Raw genomic sequence first — 24,763 nt, 5'->3', positions numbered from 1 at the left:
TACATTATATGTACCAGCCCACACAGTTTGATTTCTTGTTCACTTTCACTCCTCCTCCTTGTGCCTTTGTACTGCAACAGTGCAGGGTCGACATGGTTGTAAATGGATCTGACCCTACCTGTCACTAATCCATTATACCCAGGGACAGAATAAGTTAAGCCCGACCACATATAGTGGTATTCATATGAAGGCGAGCAAAAGGTTTCTAAATGTTTCTGAATCAAGTAAATGAGGCAGGCCTTGGATGCCAACCCGATGTTAATATACAGGGACGTGGGAAACAGCCTAAAAACCACATCCAGGCTGCCTGGCACACCAGTTCTTGTTAATCCACCAAGAGGATTCGATCAGGGGTCTGTGCACCTCCCCGTTTTAGAAGTGGTACTTTAACAAGCACGACTATCTGGGTAGATTCATTTTCACTCTCTATTCTGTAATATTCATTGAAAAATTTGTACTTCTAGTGAAATGATATATCATTGTATGAAGCCTAAAACAGTTCTATGAACTATACTCTACAAACTGATCCAGTCATTCATTCATAAAGATTCAAACATTAAATGTGAGATCACAAATACTACTTGCAGTTCATTAGGTGAGTTCAGTAAATGAAGAAAGTTTGTGTTATCAGATCATTAGTAATACCGTACTGACCTCATTGTTTTGTGCCCCTTTACCAAAACTCCCCCCCCCCCCCCCCCATATGTGACCCTTTGCCTGTTCATTTCTCTAGATTTTTGTTACTATGTTTGAGGCCAAAATTATCTCCCTCCATTACAAAGATGTCTTACTAATACATACAAAAGCTTACATGCACTCTGCTTCTCACACCAACTGTGCATCTACTAACTGGAGGGGACCTTGACACATGGCACTTTGAACGCCAAACAGCACTGCTTGGCAAAGAGACCACAAATTTGTGGAACACTTTCTCCAAGACAAACGTTGGAGAGTGCAGGATGGAGTAAGCTTGTAGAAGAGGTGCTGAGTCACACACAGGCACATTGAAAAAGACTGCTAAAATGTTAAAGCTTTCTGATAAAATCCTCCACCTGTAGCAGAAAAAAATACACATTCACACAAGCACAACTCAGGGGGATGGGACAATATTACTGATGCTGAAAGTTAGTACAGTAAAAACCCTATTTTACGTTTCTGTGCACCCCACACTCAAAAAATGCAAATTTGAGGAAAATGCAGAATTGGGTAAAACATTAAAAATATGATCAATATGGCATATATGATAAAAAAATCACATTCCTCTCCAATAGTTTGTATAAAACCTGTCTAAGCAAGGAAATTAAATGTACAATACAATGTTTATACTATAATTCGTGGTAATGAATTTCATCAGTTCTTAAAAAATAACAGTTGTGTAAAAGCAAGTAAAAACTCAGCAAAAAATTGAAATTGGTGTATGGGTACCAGGTAATCGAGCTGTTTTCTGGCATGCTTCAACTACAAACTATATGTTCAAAACATGCATTTTTTTGAGAGATCATACTTTATGTTCACCCAGAAGAAAGCAAAAATTGATGAACATGTTGAATAAAACAAAACACATCACAGCAGCTAATTGGTTAAACCATAAACATGAATGCAGAATCTGCTTCATGACATACTTTGCCACCACTGATGTTTTTGTTCAATGCTTTTATTGTAAGCAGCACTTTTTATCTGCTCACCATCAGGTGTAAAGTGTTATTTCAGACTTTATGAGAGAAACGGAGGTGAAAAAATAAGTTTACTTCCCCATTTGATGTTACAAGCTTATTAGAAGTCAGCTCAGTGAATTCCTGTACACTGTGTAAAATGTAAATTTGAAAGCAACATCAGATGCTACAGTTTCGTTTCATGCGCTCTATCACTGCTGCCAATCTTTACGACCTACAGTATATGGTGCAAAGTACATACATGAGTACTGTATGTAGTTGTTGCAATTGTATCATCTCACATTTGAACACAAAAGTCTTTCAAATGTGCTTTTGCAAAACCCATTCTATTTCCGTGCGACATCTCTGTCATAGCACATCATCTGCATATACAGTATATTTTCAGCACTTCGCAAATGCTTTCACCCTTACTTGCACTCCAGTGGCTGAAGGGCCACTCCACCTCTCCACACATCCAGTAGGTGGTTGCTGCACAGGCTATTGGGTGACTTAACAAGTCGCCAGCCAATAAATGTTCACAAGCCAGAAATGGATGATGCTCCCTCAATTATGAGCAAGCATATTCTTCAAGATTCTGTGTTTGAATTTAAAAGGTCGACAACTGATATTGCTACTGAATACAGTACATGAAAGAAAGATAAGACCAAGTTCTATGACCCGAAAAAAGATATTGGCTCGGTCCGGAACACTTCACCTCGGCTGTCTTGTTATTACATAACCGCTGCAACCCAGCAGTAGTTGTATCGTAACTACGCAGTGAAGCTAAATGTTGCAAGTTGTGCTGGCAACACTGAATGTGGATTACATTAGCATTTCCTCTCTCACACCTCCCCTCTCCACACGGGCGTAAAATATTCCCTTAATTCTACCATCACCTGTGGTGCGAACCATCTGTCTTTTGAACCACTTTTAACTTGTTCAGTCACATTAAATGTCAATAAGAAGAAAACAGGACAAAGTCAAGCGAGACATCAAGTAAGAACTTTGAATAGAGATAAAACTTACTAGGAAGAAACGTAAAATCAGGGATTTTTTAGCATTAATCTTTTGGTTTTTCACAGAGGTTATAAATTTATGGTTTAGAATCGTGAAAAGTGTAAAATCAGAGAATGTAAAATCGAAGTTCCACTGTAAATGTTTACACTTAACCCTATGTATATCATTTATTGCCTTCATCACTGAGAAAGAAAGGAGAAGCTTCTTTTTTTTTTTACTAACATTCCAACTTGCAGCACCAAGGAAGAGTATGTGTTGCTGACAGCTGCTTATTGTTTATAATGCCCCCTCCCCCCCCCCCCCCCTCCTCTCTCTCTCTCTCTCTCTCTCTCTCTCTCTCTCTCTCTCTCACACACACACACACACACACACACAGACACAGACACCTACCCTGAACAGCTGCATAGTGATAGTCTGTACTTTAAATGCTTTGTCAGATATAGCAATTTGAGTCAGAATATAGTTTTATATTTTGCTGTTTTCTTATCTATTTCCATATGACTGCACTGCTGTGAAAATAAAATTGACCTAATTTAATGTGTAAAAAGTTATGTTTACAGTCCAATTTATTTCCCCTACTAGCTCTCCCCTAACTCTCAAGCAGCTTTTTCAGCTTGGTTACCCAGCCACTAAACAAGCAGTGTTGCAAATCACTTTTTCAATACAAAATATCAGTTTAAACATTTTCATAAGTACCCATTATCAATTAATCTGTAAAATGCATAAATTCCTGGGCATTTATGAATTTTGGTCATTTATCCTGGGCATTTGCCCCAACTTATAAATGCCCAGATATTTTACATCACTACGAGTGGGAGCGAAAAGAGAGAGAAGTAGGGAAGGTAAAGGACTTGCATGTGTTTTGGCAGGGTAGATGACATGGTTAGCACTGGAGTAGGGATGGGAATGAGTCAGTGGGAACAGGGACTAGTGAATGTATGGGTCACAGGCATTGCAGGAGTGAAGGATATGTTGTAGGCAGAGGTCACACCTGCCACTATCCACAACATCTGCAAGAGTCTCCATCAAACCTCTCCTTATAGTTGCCAAACCCTGCCTTGCAGACCCACAATATTTACTACACACTTAGAAACTCTGTCCCACCACCATTCAAAATCCAGAAACAAAACAGACCCACAACAGTGTCATGAAATGTCCTCCAAAAGCCTCAGCCTTGTAGGAGCATCTGTCCTTTACAAAGGCACTATCTTTGGCGCCACTCACTAGTTCAATCATTATGAACTTGTTAAAGACTCTCTTCTCTTCCCAATACCTGTAGGGGAAACACTTTCACCACCAATCGGAGTCAAACCAAATCCAACAATGAACCCTGCCTGACCTCAAATACTCCTCCATCAACCACCATCTACCCCAACTGCTCCTAAATCACTGTTACCATCTGGAGTCTGCCTACAAACACCAATTTTTTTGAATAGCACAGATGGGAACTCTCCCTACAACATGTCTTTGTTTCCATAACCCTCTAACCCTCCCTGGCCTAAACCTTCATTAGTCTGTCTCCCACCTACCTATCCCCTTCCTACTTCCACTCCAGTACTATACACATCGTCTATTCCACCAATGCACCAAGAAGTTCTTTCCGCTTCTCTACCTCCCTCCCCCCCAAGCAGGAAAGCAGCACAGCCTCACGACTCATGATGTTTCACTTAACAGCCATATACTGTCCCCACCTTGATCCTGCACACTCCACCATGCAGCACTAGCAATGCAGCACTAGCTCTTCCCCATAGGTACTCTGCTATTCCTCCCCCTCCCCACCTCACGGCACCTCTTACCCCCATCACCCACCATTGGTTGCTGCTCTGTCAATCACAGTTGCTGTAGGACTGTAATGGCCCGAGACAGTGGACATGGTGTGCGAGCTGTGTTAGTGTGAAAGTGTGCATTTCCAACAGCAAAAGAAAGACTGTCTGGAAGCTTTAATAAATTAACAGTCTTTTCCACTGTGCCTGTCTGCGACTCAGTGCCTCCTCTACATGACAAGTAGCAATCTATTCTTGCATTTTATTACTTCTCCATGACAAGGCATATGTCCAGGGATATATGACTGAGTAACGAGAACACATTAGCACTAAAGATCCATTTTGTGAAAAAACTGCACTTAGAACTTATTACATTTCCATCCCTTAATTATAGTCAGCAGAAATGGCACTAAACAATACACAGACTATACAAGGACCCTTGACATACTACTACGGATAGCGGAGAAAAATTAGAGGATGATGAGGTAGAAGATATACTGAGAGAAAAATACAAAAGCACACTGAAAGATCAAGTGGAAACGAGGAACTTGGATTAGATGACATTCTGTCAGAATACTTTGGAAAACAATGACAAAACCACACCACTTGGCACCCAAGATATACAGATGGGTAAAATGTCCTCAGACTTCAAAGACTATGTAATAATTTCAAACCCAAAATAGGCAGGTGCTGATGCAAACATTACTGAACCGAGAATTCATGATATTTACACCAATTATTTACAGAAAAATGAAAAGACTTAAAGATAACATTGGAGATCAATTTGGCTGCCTCAGAAATCTAAGGACATGTGAAGCAAAACTGACCTTACAGCTTACCTTAGCAGATAGTTTAAATAAAGGCAAACCTACATTAAGCTAATTTGTAGATTTAGAGAAAGCTTCTGACAATTTTGACTACAATACACACACCAAAATTTTGAAGCCACCAGAGGTAACATACAGGGAGCACAGAACAGAAACCAAATTGCATCCATCAGTGTCTAAGGTAATGAAAAGGACACGGCAGATGACAAGGGAGTGAGACGGGGTCCTATCCCAATTGATGTTCTATTCGCACAACGAGCAACCTTTGAAGGAAACTATGGAGAAATTTGGCAGGGGAAATTAAATATCAGGGAGAAGAAATAAAAAAACTTTGAGGTTTGTCAATGACATTTTAATTCTGACAGAGATAGTGAGAGACTTGGAAAATCAGTTCATTGGATACTGTTTATAAAGAAGACAAGATTAATGTGTGTGTGTGTGTGTGTGTGTGTGTGTGTGTGTGTGTGTGTGTGGTTGTTGTTGTTGTTGTTGTTGTTGTCGTCGTCGTCTTCAGTCCTGAGACTGGTTTGATGCAGCTCTCCATACTAATCTATCCTGTGCAAGCTCCTTCATCTCCCAGTACCTACTACAACCGACATCATCCTGAATCTGCTTAGTGTATTCATCTCTGTCTCCCTCTACGATTTTTACCCTCCACGCTGCCCTCGAACGCTAAATTTAGATCACGTAACTAATGAGGAGGTATTGAATAGGATTGGGGAGAAGAGAAGTTTGTGGCACAACTTGACTTGAAGAAGGGATCGGTTGGTAGGACATGTCTTGAGGCATCAAGATTAATATGAACAAAAGTAAACCTAAGGCAATGGAGTGTAGTCAATTTAAATCAGGCAATCCTCTGGGTCTAAGTGAGACACAGCAAGAAACTGTCAGTCAGGTAATGGAGGGAAGTGAGGGGAATGGGATATTATAAATTATAGAGAGATAAAAGACTTGACTACAATAATCAGGTTTAAAAAGCACCTTTGGCTTTCTCAAATCTGCACACAGCCACGAGTGAGATGGATCTGCAATTTAAATCATGACATACTGTGGTATAAGGGTTCCCTGGAATTAACCCAAAACCATTAGGTGTCAACACATATTGAAGGAAGCGACTAGGTAAAAGAAAACGCGACAACCACTGCGAGAGAAACAATAAGGCGAACTGAACAACAGAGAAATATCGAAACATATAAATTAAAATGTGAGCAACAATAAATAGAAGCACAATTGTTGGAACCAAAGTTCATTTTCAGTCTGAAAACAAATGATGCACGCCTACAAGATTTAAGAATAATAAAAATAAATCAACATTAAACAATGATTCATTCACATGGTGTACAGTATTTTAAAGAATAATAGTTGACATTGTGCCACCTCCTAGATATTATATTTTGTTTTGGGAAGGAAAAATTAAAGATGACAAAGTGAGTTACTACTTCATCAACAAACTCATAATATACTTAACTATCATTTGCCCACAAAACTTTGTGTGTGTGATGAGCTTAGAAATCTTTGTATGGAGGCTTCAACACAAATTAACTAGCACTTAGGAAGTCACATGAATTATTGTTTAGTTTATAGCTGCAGCAGCATAAAAGGTTCCTTAACAGGGTGTATACATGGATGAGGAAAAACAATTCCCAGATTTTTCCCGGTTAAAAGTACATTTCCTCCCGGGTGAAAATACACCTTTTCCGTGTTAAGTGAGAGTATACTTTTCCTCAGAACTGTAAAACTTATCAGTCTTTTGAATGGTTATGGTTTTATACACCAGCATAGTATTTACCGGCACTTTAGAAAACAAAACTCAGGGAACAAAACATGTTTTGGGAAGATTTCTGATGTGCAGCAACATGTACACTGCATATTTTCGTATTACGAAAGTATAAATTCAAATTCCACCAAACACCGCACGTTACCTTCCGAAGCACTGAAATCTTGATTGCGATGCACTTTTGTGAGCCAGTCATAGCTCACGTCACGATCTCACCAGCCGATGACAGCAGATATTCAGAACATAGGACACGTAATGTAGTCAGCCAATAGCAACATCACTGTTACGTAACGCGAACACACAAATAGGGAACGTTAATGGTTTAAATTAATATACGTAGTGTTGCTACAAGAAAAGAAAAGCTTTCACATATAATGTTGCCCCTTTTAGCGCATGTTACACTTTAAGATACATCACACAAATGTGCCAGTAAAATGTTTAAGAACGACATAAATGTCAGATCTTCTGGGCTCCAAATTATTCTAAATCATCATACTCAAAGAGTTGATTTTTAAATGAGAGTCAAACACTTTGTGATTTAAGAAATTCATCGTACATTCACACACACAGTTCATCTTGCGTAAAAGTAAATTTACTTTGAAAGTAACACATTTCAAAGCACCATTCGCAATATTTTCCCGCGACCTGTTAGAAATAGGTTTGCTTCAGCAGTTGCCAGAGAGCGCCAGATAACAAGTGTCTTACATAATGTCATAAAAGAAACAACACATTAGAGGATACTCTAAGAGCGCGGGAATTTCGTGAACCATACTAAAATGCATAATTCGGCTTAAAGTGCACATTCGTATGTAAATATTCTTAGAGTACCCGTACTGTATTATCTCATGTTTGGTTCTTTATTATGGCATAATGCCATACGTTCTAGAAGATGAAAACATGCACCTGAAATGCAGCGAACAGTTGAAACTAGCCAATAGTGTGGAATTAAACACTCCCTTTCAAATAAATTGGCAATAAATTGGCTGGTTCAGTGGAAAAGATTAATAAAAGCCAATTTTCTTTAGAAAATCGACAAAATAACTTCATTGTTCTGCAATGTGATTAATGCTTGACTGTCAGAAAGGGGAAATAAAATAAAATCTGAAACTAATAACATATTTTAGCCTTTTGTAATTATGTAATTCACTTGATAGCTCCTGGTCACAGAAATCAGTTTTGTTTTCATTTGATGTAAGAGCAATAAATGAAAAGGAAACAGCAAAATCACTAAATGTAAACACGGGTCACGTGAGACCCTCCCCATTACAACTTAAGACTGCTCTGTAAATCTGCCCCAGATCTACAATATTTCCGAACCGGGGCAATACTAGATAGACATCATGAACTTTGCATTGGTCAAGTGCTTCATCACAAAATGAAGTAAACCCAAGAAGTAGTGTTTTTAATGACCAAAAAATGTAAGAGTGATACTAACTAGTTCAAGAAGTCTCCAGTGAAAAAAAATCAATAATTAAACCCTTCTCCTGGGCCCTTCTATCACTATAAAAGAATGCTATTTACAACATGTTTCATGGTGTATTGACACACTGTTTGACCACTTTTATAAAAATTGAAGCACAGTCTTAGCTTCTTATGAAACTCTGCCAATGATGTTTTTGACAATGTAGTGTGAGCCTGGTATGTTCCTCTCACTGTTGTCTTTTACATACCTGTGTCTCCAATCAGTACTTGAAAGCATGGTTGGAATTGTGGATTCAATATGTGGCATTAGAGCATTACCACCCAAACCACATGCCAAACGATCCAGTGCCGATTCAGCTACCACGTTATTACTGAAAACACATTAAGAAAGAATTTGTTACGTAGTAATGTCTACAAACAATCCATAAAAAAAAAACGGAATTCCTCAAATGCTACAAGATGCATCTTTTAATGCTGCTGTGCTTCATGAATCCTAATTCCTATCCCTTGCATATCAATAGTGCTTATTTTTTAGAGTATGTATGCTAAAGTATTACACCAAGTACAAAATATATTTATGGAGGAAGATTCAATGCCTGTCTATTTCAATCCCGTGCTAATGAGAGAACATGTAACACTCCTGTTTTGAGTACTCTTTTCTGATGAAAACATCTAAACATGAAAATTTTCAAAACTAATGTACTGAAAGATGAAATCCTACACAAGAGTGGTTGGCTAAATACTTTCTAGGAGGAGGACTCAGTTGACAGTCTCCAGAACTCTACTCATTTACACCACACCTGTATGTGTAAATTCCACAAATTATCTGACAGTTAACCTTATCTCAAAGTTGAAAACACTCACATCAAATCAGATAGACAATCTTCCACATTGTAAATAGCTGCGTTACGTTTCCTTGCTAACCTAGTATGCATATATCAAATGCAAGTGTGCTACGTAGAATTGAACACTACATCTTGCGTTAATTGCGTAAGGCAAGTACACCAGAGAGAGGTTGCTTGTTTCAACCAGCTACAAATTTGTCCATTCAAGCAGATATGTATGCTTCATCAGCAACGGAATTACAGAACCAAGCAGCCCACTGCACAATAATTCTCCTCCCAATCTTCTTGGTTATACATGTGTTGATCAACAGAATCACCCGCCACGCATGAACGTATAAAGAAACTAATCATACTGGATTAATGTATGATCTTTGGCCAAGTGTACTTACATAACTGTTGTGAACTATTGGGAATACAATGTGAAATCACAACTTACTTCAATTCTCAGTTTTTGTTTTCTTATTGAAAAGTAGTGCCACATGTAAAATGATAGGTCCTACTTGTTTCACATTCAAAAGTGTATTCCAAAAAAGTACCAGTGTCACTACTGCCAGTTAGAACTATTCAAGAAGACTTGGAACCTTACCACAAGTGTGCACCTGTGTGCTCACAGGCATCCTGCACACTTAATATATTCGTAAATTTAACAGTTTCATTTAACAACATAGAGCAGCCAATATTTCATATACAACCAAGCTTTCAAAGTAGCTTAAATAAGATCAAACTGTGCAACATTTTATAAGTTGGACACAGAGCTAAAGGCCTTTATAATGAAAGATACCTGTCATTATCTTCATCCACAACCTCATCTGTAACACTCCAATCTTCCTCCTCTTCTAGGTCAGTCATCATTTTCAGTATTTCTGGTATCAGTTGTGTGAGATACTTGCCACCAATTTTTCGTAACATAGCTGGAGCAGTTTCTGCTAATGTTACTACAGTTTCCAATGCCAAATGACGCCATGAATCAGGCATATTTCCATCAGAAATGACCTGTGAAAACATCAAACTGCTGTATTGTAATAAAAACCGTGATTCTGTGGATTCTTACTTAACAACTCTCGACAGATCACCTGTCTAATGCATCACTTTTCAGTTCTAGAACAATTATTTGATTAGTAATTTGAAATTATTGTTTTACACGAAATAATATGTGGTTCAGTAGCTAATTAGTAAACTACGAATCCAAAGTGCTTTTAATTAAATTGGTTCTAGATTTCTTTTTATCTCTTATTGCTTCTTTCACCTCTAACAAAGATTCATAAATGAGAAAAATGCCACACTGCACTGGGCTTAAGGAGTTCAAGCTGACCTGTAACTCCTTGCAACCAGTTGGTTACATCAGTTGAGGCTAGAGGAAGGAATATGAGAACTACTTACAACATCCAACAACTTATGCCAAATAAATATGGACTTCAAACATTCACATTTATTATAAAAGAAAATTCTGTCTCAAAATCTGAAAACGTAAAATTTACTTCAAAGCAAACTGTGGCTAGATGAGCTGTTTTATAAGTGTGTGCCAAATAGCTTAAATATAACAAATTTTCCTCTTAATGTTATTGGACATCATTTAGCAAAGGCCAATTTGGAAAGATAATATAATAGTAAGTGCATGAATTCAACAACGTGTCAATGCACTCGTTGCTCTGGTGCCACATCACTTGCAGTTGATCAAAATGCTTGTAAACTTCACTGCTGCCTATCCACGGGTTTGTCAACCAAGTGCGCAAAGATACCAGGAAAGCTAAGTTCACATTTGAAGCAGCTGTCATGAAATATTTTGACACCAGTAGGAATAGCTACCAGTGTAAAGCATTTCTCTCTCTGCACTCCCACTTTCATGTTATGCACAGAATACTGATTTTCTTTGCAACACCTTCCTGCATAATATATGGCTGGGAAATACACAACACCTTTATCATCCTGGTAATTGCATGCACTATTTTGTTTATACCCATACACAGTGCCTCCGCAACTGGAGAACTCACGATGCAATAAGAAAATCTCAGTCACTAAACAATTTGACTGTCAGTCAAAATTTCTCTCAAATATGTCAAATAGTATTTATATGACAAGCATGTCAAATGAAGCTACACACAGGTAACTAATTTGATAAACACTAAGAACAGAAAATATGATGAAATTGGTGATGTTTGACAAATTATTTGAACATTTTCAGGGGCCTGTTTTAAAATACACACCACGTAATGCAACACAGCACTTTGACATAATGTAACATCATCGTCAAACGAAGAAATGCATAGATTTGTTTGCTACCTAATGTTCTCAGAAGTTGAAGTAATGTGGCAGCTTTCAGTGGCAGACATTTTGAACTGTGTTTGCATGAAATACTAGGAGAGGCTGGGCCTGAACTACCTCATTTATGGTGCTGCGAACCTCAGCAGCCGATTGTGTGGTAGCCATTACCAAATGCTTTGTCATTTGCATTGCTCGTTGTTCTCTGTTTGTATTTCAAAAGGAGTGAAGAGACTAATCCAGGCCGCAACCAAGTTTGATTATGACCCTCAACACCAAAAGAGATCAGTGATTCCTGTTCCCATGTGTCAGCTCTGCTTTCACAGAAATACACAATGTGCTGATTGCCCTGCAGGAGATAGGCAGGGCTTGTTTCACCACACCGCTTCTGTGCCGTCTTGCAGTCATAATTCTAGTTTCTTTACGCTCACGGCTGACAGTCAATTTATAATGTCCCCATTCTGCACTGTAGCAACCAGAAAACAAAACCAGCTAAGGTATGCTGACTATGAAGTCTTTCTCTAATGTGCAAATAATGAGTCATTTTCTGTTCGCTTTCTACACTGAGTACCTTGTTGGTTCTGTCTGTGGTCTTATACATGAGTTGCTCAGCTTGAATGCCCACAAAAGTTCAAAATCAATATTCTGTAAGATTTTTGGTTATCAGCTTGTGTGAGAAAAGAAAAATAACGTTGAGAAACACCTTAAATACTGACCTTACGACATATCTTAGAAGATTAAGGAAAGGCAAACCTACGTTTCTAGCATTTGTAGACTTAGAGAAAGCTTTTGACAACGTTGACTGGGATACTCTCTTTCAAATTCTAAAGGTGGCAGGGGTAAAATACAGGGAGCAAAAGGCTATTTACAATTTGTACAGAAACCAGATGGCAGTTATAAGAGTTGAAGGGCATCAAAGGGAAGCAGTGGTTGGGAAGGGAGTGAGACAGGGTTGTAACCTCTCCCCGATGTTATTCAATCTGTATATTGAGCAAGCAGTAAAGGAAACAAAAGAAAAATTCGGAGTAGGTATTAAAATCCATGGAGAAGAAATAAAAACTTTGAGGTTCATCGATGACATTGTAATTCTGTCAGAGACAGCAAAGGACTTGGAAGAGCAGTTGAATGGAATGGACTGTGTCTTGAAAGGAGGATATAAGATGAACATCAACAAAAGCAAAACGAGGATAGTGGAATGTAGTCGAATTAAGTCGGGTGATGCTGAGGGAGTTAGATTAGGAAATGAGACACAAAGTAGTAAAGGAGTTTTGCTATTTGGGGAGCAAAATAACTGATGATGGTCGAAGTAGAGAGGATATAAAATGTAGACTGGCAATGGCAGGGAAAGCGTTTCTGAAGAAGAGAAATTTGTTAACATCGAGTATAGATTTAAGTGTCAGGAAGTCATTTCTGAAAGTATTTGTATGGAGTGTAGCCATGTATGGAAGTGAAACATGGACGATAACTAGTTTGGACAAGAAGAGAATAGAAGCTTTCGAAATGTGGTGCTGCAGAAGAATGCTGAAGATTAGATGGGTAGATCACATAACTAATGAGGAAGTATTGAATAGGAATGGGGAGAAGAGATGTTTGTGGCACAACTTGACCAGAAGAAGGGATCGATTGGTAGGACATGTTCTGAGGCATCAAGGGATCACCAATTTAGTATTGGAGGGCAGCGTGGAGGGTAAAAATCGTAGAGGGAGACCAAGAGATGAATACACTAAGCAGATTCAGAAGGATGTAGGTTGCAGTAGGTACTGGGAGATGAAGGAGCTTGCAGAGGGTAGGGTACCATTGAGGGCTGCATCAAACCAGTCTCAGGACTGAAGACCACAACAACAACAACAACAACAACAACAACAACCACCACCACCTTCAATCATAGAAGCACTCTAAACAGGCAGGAAAATGCTTCTGTTTCTCAAGAGAGACTATCTTTTGTTGAAAGATGATCATTAGAAGTAAACAAAAGACCGTTTTGGGAGGGGGGAAAGGGGGGGGGGGGGGGAGACTGTTGGAGTTTCTGCAAAAGCAACCGATGAAGTATAAAGGCTTCCCAAAGACCACTTTTTAATCAGTTAACTACAATCAGTAAGGCTTTGTCTTCCGGCATGTTATATGACAACCTTTTAAATTTGTTCATCTCAAAATTTTGATGCAAAGTTACTAAAAATTGGCACTGAATTTTCAGGTCCCTAATTACGAATTACAATGGTGTTAAAACTAACCAGAGTTGACAACAGCTTTTACCTTAAAAATAGTTAATAAAACTCCGTACAGCAGAGTACTGATTACCTAAAACAATTTGGGTGAGGAGGGTTGTTATGATAAATGATTTTTCAGATACACGATTTTTATAAAAACATATTGGATATGAAATTAATACCAAATTAAATACAAAACTGTACATTCAGTATAGCCCCTCTTTCACACTTCCCCATTGTTTACAACATCTGTTAATGTCTTGTCAAATTTTCTATGTTCACAATGTTAATTTGTATTCACTTGAGCATTAACATACCTATAAATTTCCCCTAAATTTACACTTAATGAAACAACATTCATGGAAAACAGGATTTCTTTCAAATAAATAGATATTGTTATTGGGTTGGCTATCAAGTAATGTTTATAAACATTATGCCTTTGTTTTACTACTCCCTAGATCTGCTTCAGTATTAGTCATGAAAAGTTGGAACAAATTGTGGCACACATGCTTTGTTGCCTTTCACTGCCAGACAAAATATCTAATAATCTTGCACACCAAGACATCTCTTGTTGTGGTGGCTACTTGGATTAACTGTTCCAATAGATGTCGGAAAATGATGTATCACTTCAAATGGCCATGCACTTGTGGTCACTACCAACCTCAGCTATCAATACTGTCTGCTAGTATGCTAACATTATGGTAGCCATATTATTTCCGTGTTAACTTGGCCTTGGAATTATGATTATATACCAATGACACCCACTTCCCAATATTTGTAACTAATAATATAGCATAGTTGCAGGCAGGCACAATGAAAGGCACTTACACATTAGCTTTTGGCCAAAGCCTTCATCTCATGCACACCATTCAGTCACTTAAGCAAGCTCACCATTTGCACATTTCTCAACAGCTCAGACCAGAATGCGACTGTCACGGAGAATGGAAGCAGCAACCTGGGTGCGTGCGTGCGCGCATGTGTGGTGGGCAGAGAGAGGAATGTGGTAAGGGTAAAATGGGTAACTGCATTGGCGGAGGATGGCACACGCAGAGGATGGAAGACAAGAATAGGGAGGAGGTGACAGGATAGATGGGATAGAAACTGGTGGAGGGTGTGGGGACAGTAGGTTGCTGTAGGATGAGGCCAAGATAGTTATGGGAGCGGAGTATGTGTTGTAAGGACAACTCTCATCTGTCAATTCTCCCTCTTGTTCTCTCTCACTGTTACTACTCATTCATTCATTCATTCCCGCTGATGCTGTCTCTTCTCACTGTTCCAGGAGAAACTGTGTAATATTCCTACTCTGACCCTGTGCTGTAGGAAAGGAAAACTAAGACGATCCTTGTGTTGGCTAACAAATTGTCTTTAACCGAAAGCTATCCAAATTGCTCAACTCTACATTTCTATGACCAACAGAACCCGGGGTACAAGCCCTGGAAAAATCTGTTTCTGTGTGCAGCGTTGTGGTACTATTGGGTAGTGCATGCTGCCAAATGCATACCAACTGAAAATCCTCGAGAAAACATTCACCAAGCTAAAACAGACTACAATTCTAAAATTTTTGGCAAAAAAGTAGACTTTCAGTCAAAAAGCTGCAGACGTATTCATATGTCAAATTTATGTAAGATAACTGGTTCCCACTTAAAGGTCATTAAAATTAATACAACACCCTGTTGTTCTTTTATAATGTACTTGCTTCAATAGTAATCTCCATTTTTAACTCCTTTGAAAAGTGTAGAAGTGTTTTTCATTGTATATATTTCATATTACAAGTCTTACAAATAAGACAAAAGGACTGACTACATACTGTAGCCTGAAAAGTCCAAAATGGTCATTAATGTAGGCCCAAATATTATATGCAGCAACACCTTTCTGTAACAATGTCTGAAGTTTTCAATGATGCCCCAGTTCATCAATTGGAAGACTAGAAAAAACTAACTTGCAGTCTTCTCTTTCAAGTAAAAAGTTTGGAGAATGACTTCAAGCATTATCAATCAACAACATACCATATCCGAAGTCCCAGTTCCAAGCTGCTGCTGTTTTCTTTTACTTTAAGAGGTACATACAGTGTCATACCTTTCTATAAACGTCTGTCTGTGAATTCTTTTTGTTTCTGCAGATGACCAATAATTTTATTCCCTTAAATCACTTTGACAGCTACAGACCCATCAGTTTCACAAAAGTCGCGTGTGAATTACTTGAGAGAGGAAAGAAATCACTTTTAATCAGTAAACGTGAAATTGCAAAATAATATTTATTTTGAGCATGTCCAACAAAAAAAATGCTGCTGCATTTTTCAAACGGCTTATGCTATACTGTTAATAGAATGGGATCACAAACAGGGAGCACTCAGCATAGCAATCATCATTGGAATCACCTTTGTTTCTAATTTCTTCATTTTTTCATTCTTGTTTACTTTTACTTCCAGTTAATAAATGTCAGTGTATGAGACTGACAAGGAGCACACTGCTCTGTAAACTGCTGGCTCTTTGACGACTTCATACTTCTTGTCACAGATGTCTTCTCTCGCACAGACGACGACAAAAACCTGGTCAGATGGTTTTCGACTTTTTTTCTGCTTATTGCTGTTTTACATTGACTGTTTATCTTTTGATGAAGTTGGTAAATCTTTATTTTGGGCCTCTACTTTTCTTCATATTCTTCCGGTACAGTACAAACAGCGATATTCAAGGCATGCAGTTCTCTGGCCATTGGCCGTTCGGAATTCTATTTTTGATTATTTTTCCGTTGATCTGGTATGGCAGTTACAGTTTTGGATGGTTGAGCCAGTAGTATGCATTATGGTCTATGCACTACAGAGATCTTGGCAGTGACCTGTTTTGTTGCTGTGGCGAATGATTTGATGAAAGTAGGGGACTGTACTGACTGAAATACCTTCTTCGCTGCACATACAGTACACATCTAGATCTTCCACAATCCCCTACCAATAAATACTGAGCATTTTCAGCTCCTCGAAATGTTGCTGTTCGAAAAATTAACCTTTTCAGGTGTAGCTGTACAATGGGTACCTGTTTCATGTGCACAGACTGCATCTGCCACACATACGGCTGACTGCACTACCACAAGCAACCGAGGGTCTCATGACCGCTGTTAAAACTTAATCATAATTAAGTTGTCTCAGAACTAATGTTACACAACAGTTAACAAAATACGTTCAGCTGATCAGGAATTTAATTGCAGTTAACTCCTTGTGTTACAAAGGAAAGTGCCGATGATATATGCAAAAATGATACTCGCTCTCTGTCGTGCTTATGCATGCTTTTCAGTTTATCATCATAACATACCAGAGCTGCACTATACAGAGCAAGAAAAGGAAGCCTAATGTCTCAAAATTTGAAACTGATATCATTTTAGAGCTGGTCAGCTGTAACGCAAAAACTTTACAATGCAAAAAAAAAAGGGTAGGTGTAGTGTTAAGAAGATTCTGGACTCTTCAACAGCTTGAACGGTGGATAATGCTGTACTACGATCTGACCTTCACACAAGTAGGAATTATTGTTAACATACTTCAACATATACATTCCTGGAAATGGAAAAAAGAACACATTGACACCGTTGTGTCAGACCCACCATACTTGCTCCGGACACTGCGAGAGGGCTGTACAAGCAATGATCACACGCACGGCACAGCCGACACACCAGGAACCGCAGTGTTGGCCGTCGAATGGCGCTAGCTGCGCAGCATTTGTGCACCGCCGCCGTCAGTGTCAGCCAGTTTGCCGTGGCATACAGAGCTCCATCGCAGTCTTTAACACTGGTAGCATGCCGCGACAGCGTGGACGTGAACCGTATGTGCAGTTGACGGACTTTGAGCGAGGGCGTATAGTGGGCATGCGGGAGGCCGGGTGGACGTACCGCCGAATTGCTCAACACGTGGGGCGTGAGGTCTCCACAGTACATCGATGTTGTCGCCAGTGGTCGGCGGAAGGTGCACGTGCCCGTCGACCTGGGACCGGACCGCAGCGACGCACGGATGCACGCCAAGACCGTAGGATCCTACGCAGTGCCGTAGGGGACCGCACCGCCACTTCCCAGCAAATTAGGGACACTGTTGCTCCTGGGGTATCGGCGAGGACAATTCGCAACCGTCTCCATGAAGCTGGGCTACGGTCCCGCACACCGTTAGGCCGTCTTCCGCTCACGCCCCAACATCGTGCAGCCCGCCTCCAGTGGTGTCGCGACAGGCGCGAATGGAGGGACGAATGGAGACGTGTCGTCTTCAGCGATGAGAGTCGCTTCTGCCTTGGTGCCAATGATGGTCGTATGCGTGTTTGGCGCCGTGCAGGTGAGCGCCACAATCAGGACTGCATACGACCGAGGCACACAGGGCCAACACCCGGCATCATGGTGTGGGGAGCGATCTCCTACACTGGCCGTACACCACTGGTGATCGTCGAGGGGACACTGAATAGTGCACGGTACATCCAAACCGTCATCGAACCCATCATTCTACCGTTCCTAGACCGGCAAGGGAACTTGCTGTTCCAACAGGACAATGCACGTCCGCATGTATCCCGTGCCACCCAACGTGCTCTAGAAGGTGTAAGTCAACTACCCTGGAAAGCAAGATCTCCGGATCTGTCCCCCATTGAGCATGTTTGGGACTGGATGAAGCGTCGTCTCACGCGGTCTGCACGTCCAGCACGAACGCTGGTCCAACTGAGGCGCCAGGTGGAAATGGCATGGCAAGCCGTTCCACAGGACTACATCCAGCATCTCTACGATCGTCTCCATGGGAGAATAGCAGCCTGCATTGCTGCGAAAGGTGGATATACACTGTACTAGTGCAGACATTGTGCATGCTCTGTTGCCTGTGTCTATGTGCCTGTGGTTCTGTCAGCGTGATCATGTGATGTATCTGACCCCAGGAATGTGTCAATAAAGTTTCCCCTTCCTGGGACAATGAATTCACGGTGTTCTTATTTCAATTTCCAGGAGTGTAGATTTCAAGATCGAGATTGATTTTGTACTTTCATTTGAATGGAAGAGGTTTGTCAATCTTGCTCATTATCAATGAAAAAGATATTTACTGACAAGATATCACGAGGCAGTCAATAAAACCAGAAACACACACACACACACACACACACACACACACACACACACACACACACACACACACACAAAGTTTCGTAGTACAAAAAGTTCCAGTGTGTAACTTGGGTTTACTTTCTGACATACACTGACAATTACGTTAAGATTTCTGACCACTGGATAACATTTCAAAATGTGTCCTTTACAATAAGAGCAGCAAATAGATTATTTACAATAAATAACATCGGCTACTGCATGTAATACTTCTATTAAATCAAATGTGTGTGTGGTTTGTTGTGTCTTTATATACATTACTTTTTAGGTAGGTGGACACAAGCTGGCTTCCTTTACCTTCGCAGCTCACAACACACTCAATTATGCTACGGCTTAAACGGAGCAGCCACCTCTCCATGTCAGTATATTGTGTAAAGACTATATTTACAAATGTCATTATTTGGTGTTTAACTATGACAAATTGTATGAAAATGACATGCTTTTGATAGACCATCATTGAGCCATAGTAGCGAAGTCCACTGTACCTGCAACTCCAGGAAATACATCAAGCATGCTGAAGCCATTTACCACGGAATGCAATTCTATTCCGGAAGGAAACTTTATTTATTGTGGAGACATTTCTGCTATGATCCCCGAAGCATCACTATAATTCTTTGTGCTGTTGTACTACGTACATAAGCGCTGTCACCACCAACTATATAAAACGCACTAATTGCATATGTCCTGAAGTCATTCTATCTGTTCACCTGCGAGACGGGGTTACTCTCATACGTAAAAAATTCCAACCTCTCACTGATTTGACCTAATAACCACTACATTGTTTCTTCTGAACAACAAAATCTAACTTCAAATGTCCTCTGTAATCTTCAAAAGGATTTGCCCTTTTCACATGTATACCAATAAGGCTGTAGTGACTGTATGTTGTCAAGATAACATTGTCCATTTTCTAGGCCTCCTGAAACATCAAAATGCACCACCGTCTTGATACAGTACGTGTTTACTTTATTCTAATCACTATGAGTTCAAGATACACAAGCCTCCAACCTCCATCAACTTTACCTGTTATCAACTAACTTACTTAACTTTAACCAAGGTTCATGTACTCTAATTTTGCAATGACTACAGTTAATAGCCAATTTAACACAATGAATGCTGCTGCCTTATCCAGTTGACCATTAACCTTTTTCATGATATAAACTTCTTCTACACCACCACCTTTCCATTCCTGAAGCAGCTCATGTGTCTTGAAGTACATCATGTCCCTGCAGCTGACAACTTCACTGCTGTACTTTGTTACTTTGTAGGAGTGGCTGTCAAACGCCTACTTGCTAAGCATATTAGCATTTAGCAGCTCATGTACTTCAGCAGCTTTTGCTGTGTCAATCCAGAGCATGCCAATTTTAAATTACTTGCCCATGCTGATCCTTATTTCTATGGAGTGGGGATAATAAATTTAAAAGTTTTCTTCCTTTTCCCCATGTAATGGATCTGGGAGATGTGTTATTTTCTACCGGATTTGTCGATACCAAATTGTAAATGTTTTTATATATTTTTGTCACAATATTTTTTATTGTAATTTGCCTTATTATACGTTAATTTACTTATATTTTTGAGAGTGAAAGCATATTGATTACTATTAGTCAATGTGACGAAGAATATCAAAGAGACTGATTACAAGTGGAAGCTTGTGTGTTGTGTAAAATGTCTTTGACGCTGGAGTCGTCTTTGACTGTACTCAGTCGGCAGTGAACTCGTGGTGTGTGTTGAAGGTAGAACAGTGTGCAGGTCGCCGTCATAATAATTTGGAAGTGAACAGAAAAAAATGAATTATGTTACTACTTTTTCTATATAAACTTTAAGAAGAAACCACATTCGAAGAAATGGTATTTGAAGCACCAAAAATGACGCAAACGCATTGAACCAGGTCATTTCTGCAGCCGATGAAACTGCATTGTGGAATCATACTTCCACTAGACAACTGAAGACAAGACAAATATCGCCTCGTAAACATTTCACGGAAACGGTACTCTCACGAAATATGCCAAATTTAAGTAAATAAAAAATAGTGAGCATATTCCACCCAGTAACGTGCCTTGTAACTAGAATGGCCTTGAGTAGTTTTATCAGATTCCTCAAATGAACTGGCACAACAGCACACCATGAGATAGGACTTCTTTTCCAGTGCTCACAACAGCACTCTCAAGTGTACAGTGTAAATAAATTAGCTGTGCTCACAGAACCCCGGCCCAGAAAACCCAGATTCACATAAAACTTATCCACCTATTACCAGCCAGACATCCAAGGGGAGTATACAAGACAGTCAAAGATCAGACTGCAGCAGAAACAGTGCCGCAAAGATCTCAGAGCCTTGTGCTCGCTGAAAAATAAATGTGCTAACTCATGAATTGTCAACCCTTGAGAGGGAAATAGTCAGATGGAATACAGGGAGACTGTGGCATGGGAAACGAAGAAATGTTACAATGGCTCATGACCTTGTGAACAGTGTCATGGACTCACAAGAGAGACAAGTGACCTATGGGAACACGTGAAAAGATTAAGGTAAGAAGAACTGCACTGCTGGGTGTTAATACTGAAGAAAATAAAAAGTTATTAACATGAATCATTGGAGAAAATCTAACTACTGTGGACGAGTTAACTCTTCATGCTCTGTCACTCCCCAGTTGCTGAGTGCATGTTTAAACATGGTCCTGGGCTTCCCTGAAGTGCCATTGATGCGTTTGTGTGTCCTGTTCTGCCAACTTCACTACTGCCAGCAAGTTACTTCCATATCTCCGTGAATAAAACCTCATTTCAATATCTTAAACTGTTTATGAAGTATCATGATTGTTATGCTCATGACTCCCGATGGCAGGAACACAAATGGGCATGGTGCGCATGACTGCCCATCAGATATAAAAACCAGTAACTCAAGAACGAAATAAGGTATCTCCCCACTCTCAGAGTTAAATAAAATGTCGATATCTTATCTACATTTTGTCTACAACAATGTACAGGCTAAAACCAACCGCACACAAAGTTTATGTTGTGTGTTTTTACCTCTGCAAACACACTAACGTTCTACTTAATTTTATGCAGTGTAGTAACTAGCTTTAGTTTTTAGTTTAGTTTTAGTTATGTCGTGTTCCGTAGATCATTTTCCCGATTATTTTATTGATAAGATGTGGCACTAGATCAGTGACGGCCACGGCATGCCAAACTGCACGCATGTACAGATGTGCTGCACGCGTGCCGTCCAGGGCTTGGTCCGCCTCGCCACTACTCGGCTTTCCTCAGTCTTTCGCGGCACTGCTCGACACGGCGCGACATTAGACTAGCTGTGCGATGGGACATCTTTTCATCCGGCATAGGGTGAGTTAGTTGATTCGTCTTGGCAGCCATGTTTCTTCCTCGCTATTTGTTAGTGATTCGTAGGAAGTTTATAAGTACTGTACAGTGGTTGTTGCAATGGAACACACATTCCCGAAGTGGCGGGCGGGGTAGTGACACAACGCCACGAGCCTTCAGAGCTGAATGGGAATTGCAATATTTTTTCGAAGAGAAGATGAAAATTCTCAATGTCTATTACGCAGTCGCATACTCACCGGGCACCACAAATTTGCAATAGAACAGCATTATAACACTGCACACAAAGAACTTAATGATTTAGTTGGGGCTGATAGATCAAACGAGTTGGCGGAATTAAGAAGACCTAGTGTTATGCAGCGAGACGGACCGAACGTGAGTACCCCTTACAAATCTTTGTGTTTCTCATGTTTGTATTCCTACATATTTGTCGTTAGAATTCGAATTTAGAGTTCACTCAATTTTTGTTTGGAACTCTTGACGCCACTGGAAGTAAAGTAGTTTAGTGAAATTAGTCTTTCCAGACAGACAATAGCGGATGTCTACAGGCAGTTAATTGATAGTGCCTGCAAGTTTATTGCATTCTCGATTGCTTTGGACGAGTCGACAGACATTTTGGATACAGCACAACTAGCGATTTATGTTCGTGGAGTCGACACAAATTTGCACGTGACAGAAGAACTGTTAAGATTTAGTACCAATGAAAGACACAACGAGGGGTACCGACTCACTATAAGCAGTTGAAGAGGCAGCTGAAGCCGTTGACCTGAAGTGGAAAATGTTATGTTTCAGTCACCACAGATGGAGCGCCAGCAATTCGAGGGCTCAAAATAGGCTTGTAGCATTGTTGCGTAAAAAACTAGGACGATCGACGTAAGATTTGTACGGAATCATTGTTTTGTACACACACACTTTGTGCTAAATATGCAAATTTGGAGCACGTGATGAAGTTGGTAGTCACCAAAGTAAATTTTTTGAACGCATGGCTAAGTACACCGGCAGTTTAAACAGTTTCTCATGAAACTGAACGAAGAGTACGGAGATGATATTTACCACTGGGAAATACATTGGTTAAGTTGAGGGTGATGCCTCGGGAGATTTTTCAATTTAAGACTCGCTATTGTTGAGCTCCTGAAGAAAAAAGGAAAGGCAGAAACAAAATTAGAAGATCCAAAATGGATTGCAGACTTCGCCTTTTCAGTTGATCTGACTGCACACTTGAACGCTCTCAATAAGACTTTGCAAGGTAAGAAGCAGCTTATTTCTGATCTGATGAAAAAAGTGGATGCATTTAATAAGAAACTCACATTGGGGAAGGAACAACTCATGACAAAGAATACAGCCCATTTGAGAAAACGCAACTTCTGACGAATACGTTTCTGTGTTGGAGGAACTACAGGCACAATTTTGTAAACGTTTTCAGGACATTGCCAGTCTGACATCTGTCCTTAAACTATTTTCTAGACCCTTTGCCGTTTCAGTTGAAAGTGTTCCAGTACATTTGCAAATGGAATTGATCGATCTCCAGTGTAATTCCCGTTTAAAGGACAACTTTTTTTACGAAGGTTTTCCTCGGGAAGAGTTTGCCTGTCTCCACAATGAGGCTGCAAAAGTTATATCAACGTTTGGATCGACATACGTGTGCGAAAGGTTTTTTTTGCCTATGAAACTAAATAAGTCACGATTACGTGGCAATCTGAGTGACGAAAATACGAGAAACTGACTACGTTTATCCATGTGCTGTCAGTTTGTGCCGGATATGAACTTTATTATATCTACAGCGAACCAAAAATAATTAAATTAATGGTGATAATTTTGTTGTATTTGTCATATGTTTTGTTGAGAATTGTAGTTATTGCAAATTCTGTACAGTAGTTCCAGATAATAAAATTTGCTTGTTTCAAATGTAGTTGGAATCACTTATTCCACATCATACTGCATGCTGTAGACTACTTTTACATCCGCTTCTATATCTCAGCTTAAATGTTGTAAGAATTTTACGAGTGACGATGTGAGAAGCACAATATTGTTGGTGTAATGCAGTTTCAAACCCAGCGTTATTGTTATTTTTCTGTAGGTGTACCAACAGCCAACAAAGATTCAGTAGTGCTCAACATGATGTGTTGTATAGAGCTTAATATTATCAAATGTCATAATATGAAACTAAGCCACATGGTAGCAGGGCGGTATTCTTTACGCGAATGCACTGTCGCATGTGGCATGTTCGTAGTTCCGCGCATGCGCGCGCACTCAGCCGGTGTGGTAGTGGGGGACGTGTGGCGTCAGAAGGGAGCGATCCGCACGCGTTCTTGGCCGTCCCTGCACTAGATAGACACACACACACACACACACACACACACACACACACACACACACACACACACAAATAGTACTAACATTAATATTACTGAAATTTTTAGTTCTACACATGCAACTACATTTAGAGATACCCTTTTTTTTTACCATTTCTGAAACAGAAACTCATCCATGGAGTAGGAGGAGTTGCCTAAAAGAAATGATTTTAAGCTAGATTTAAAACTTTATCTGCTAACTGCCAGACA

General features: G+C 39.8%; 1 protein-coding gene across 1 annotated transcript in view; it reads right to left on the bottom strand.

Moving 5' to 3' along the window:
* Positions 1–24,763, bottom strand: part of LOC126458439 (importin-5) — a 177,550-nt gene that overhangs the window by 108,744 nt on the left and 44,043 nt on the right. The window contains exons 7-8 of the mRNA XM_050095494.1: positions 10,085–10,296; positions 8,707–8,829 (exon numbers count right to left, since the gene is read on the bottom strand). Of these exons, the coding sequence (XP_049951451.1) occupies positions 8,707–8,829; positions 10,085–10,296 (335 nt within the window). The remainder of the gene's footprint in view (positions 1–8,706; positions 8,830–10,084; positions 10,297–24,763) is intronic.

The sequence above is a fragment of the Schistocerca serialis genome, chromosome 2, assembly GCF_023864345.2.
Source record: "Schistocerca serialis cubense isolate TAMUIC-IGC-003099 chromosome 2, iqSchSeri2.2, whole genome shotgun sequence".
Lineage (NCBI taxonomy): Eukaryota > Metazoa > Arthropoda > Insecta > Orthoptera > Acrididae > Schistocerca > Schistocerca serialis.
This window is presented reverse-complemented; position numbering and strand designations above follow the sequence as displayed.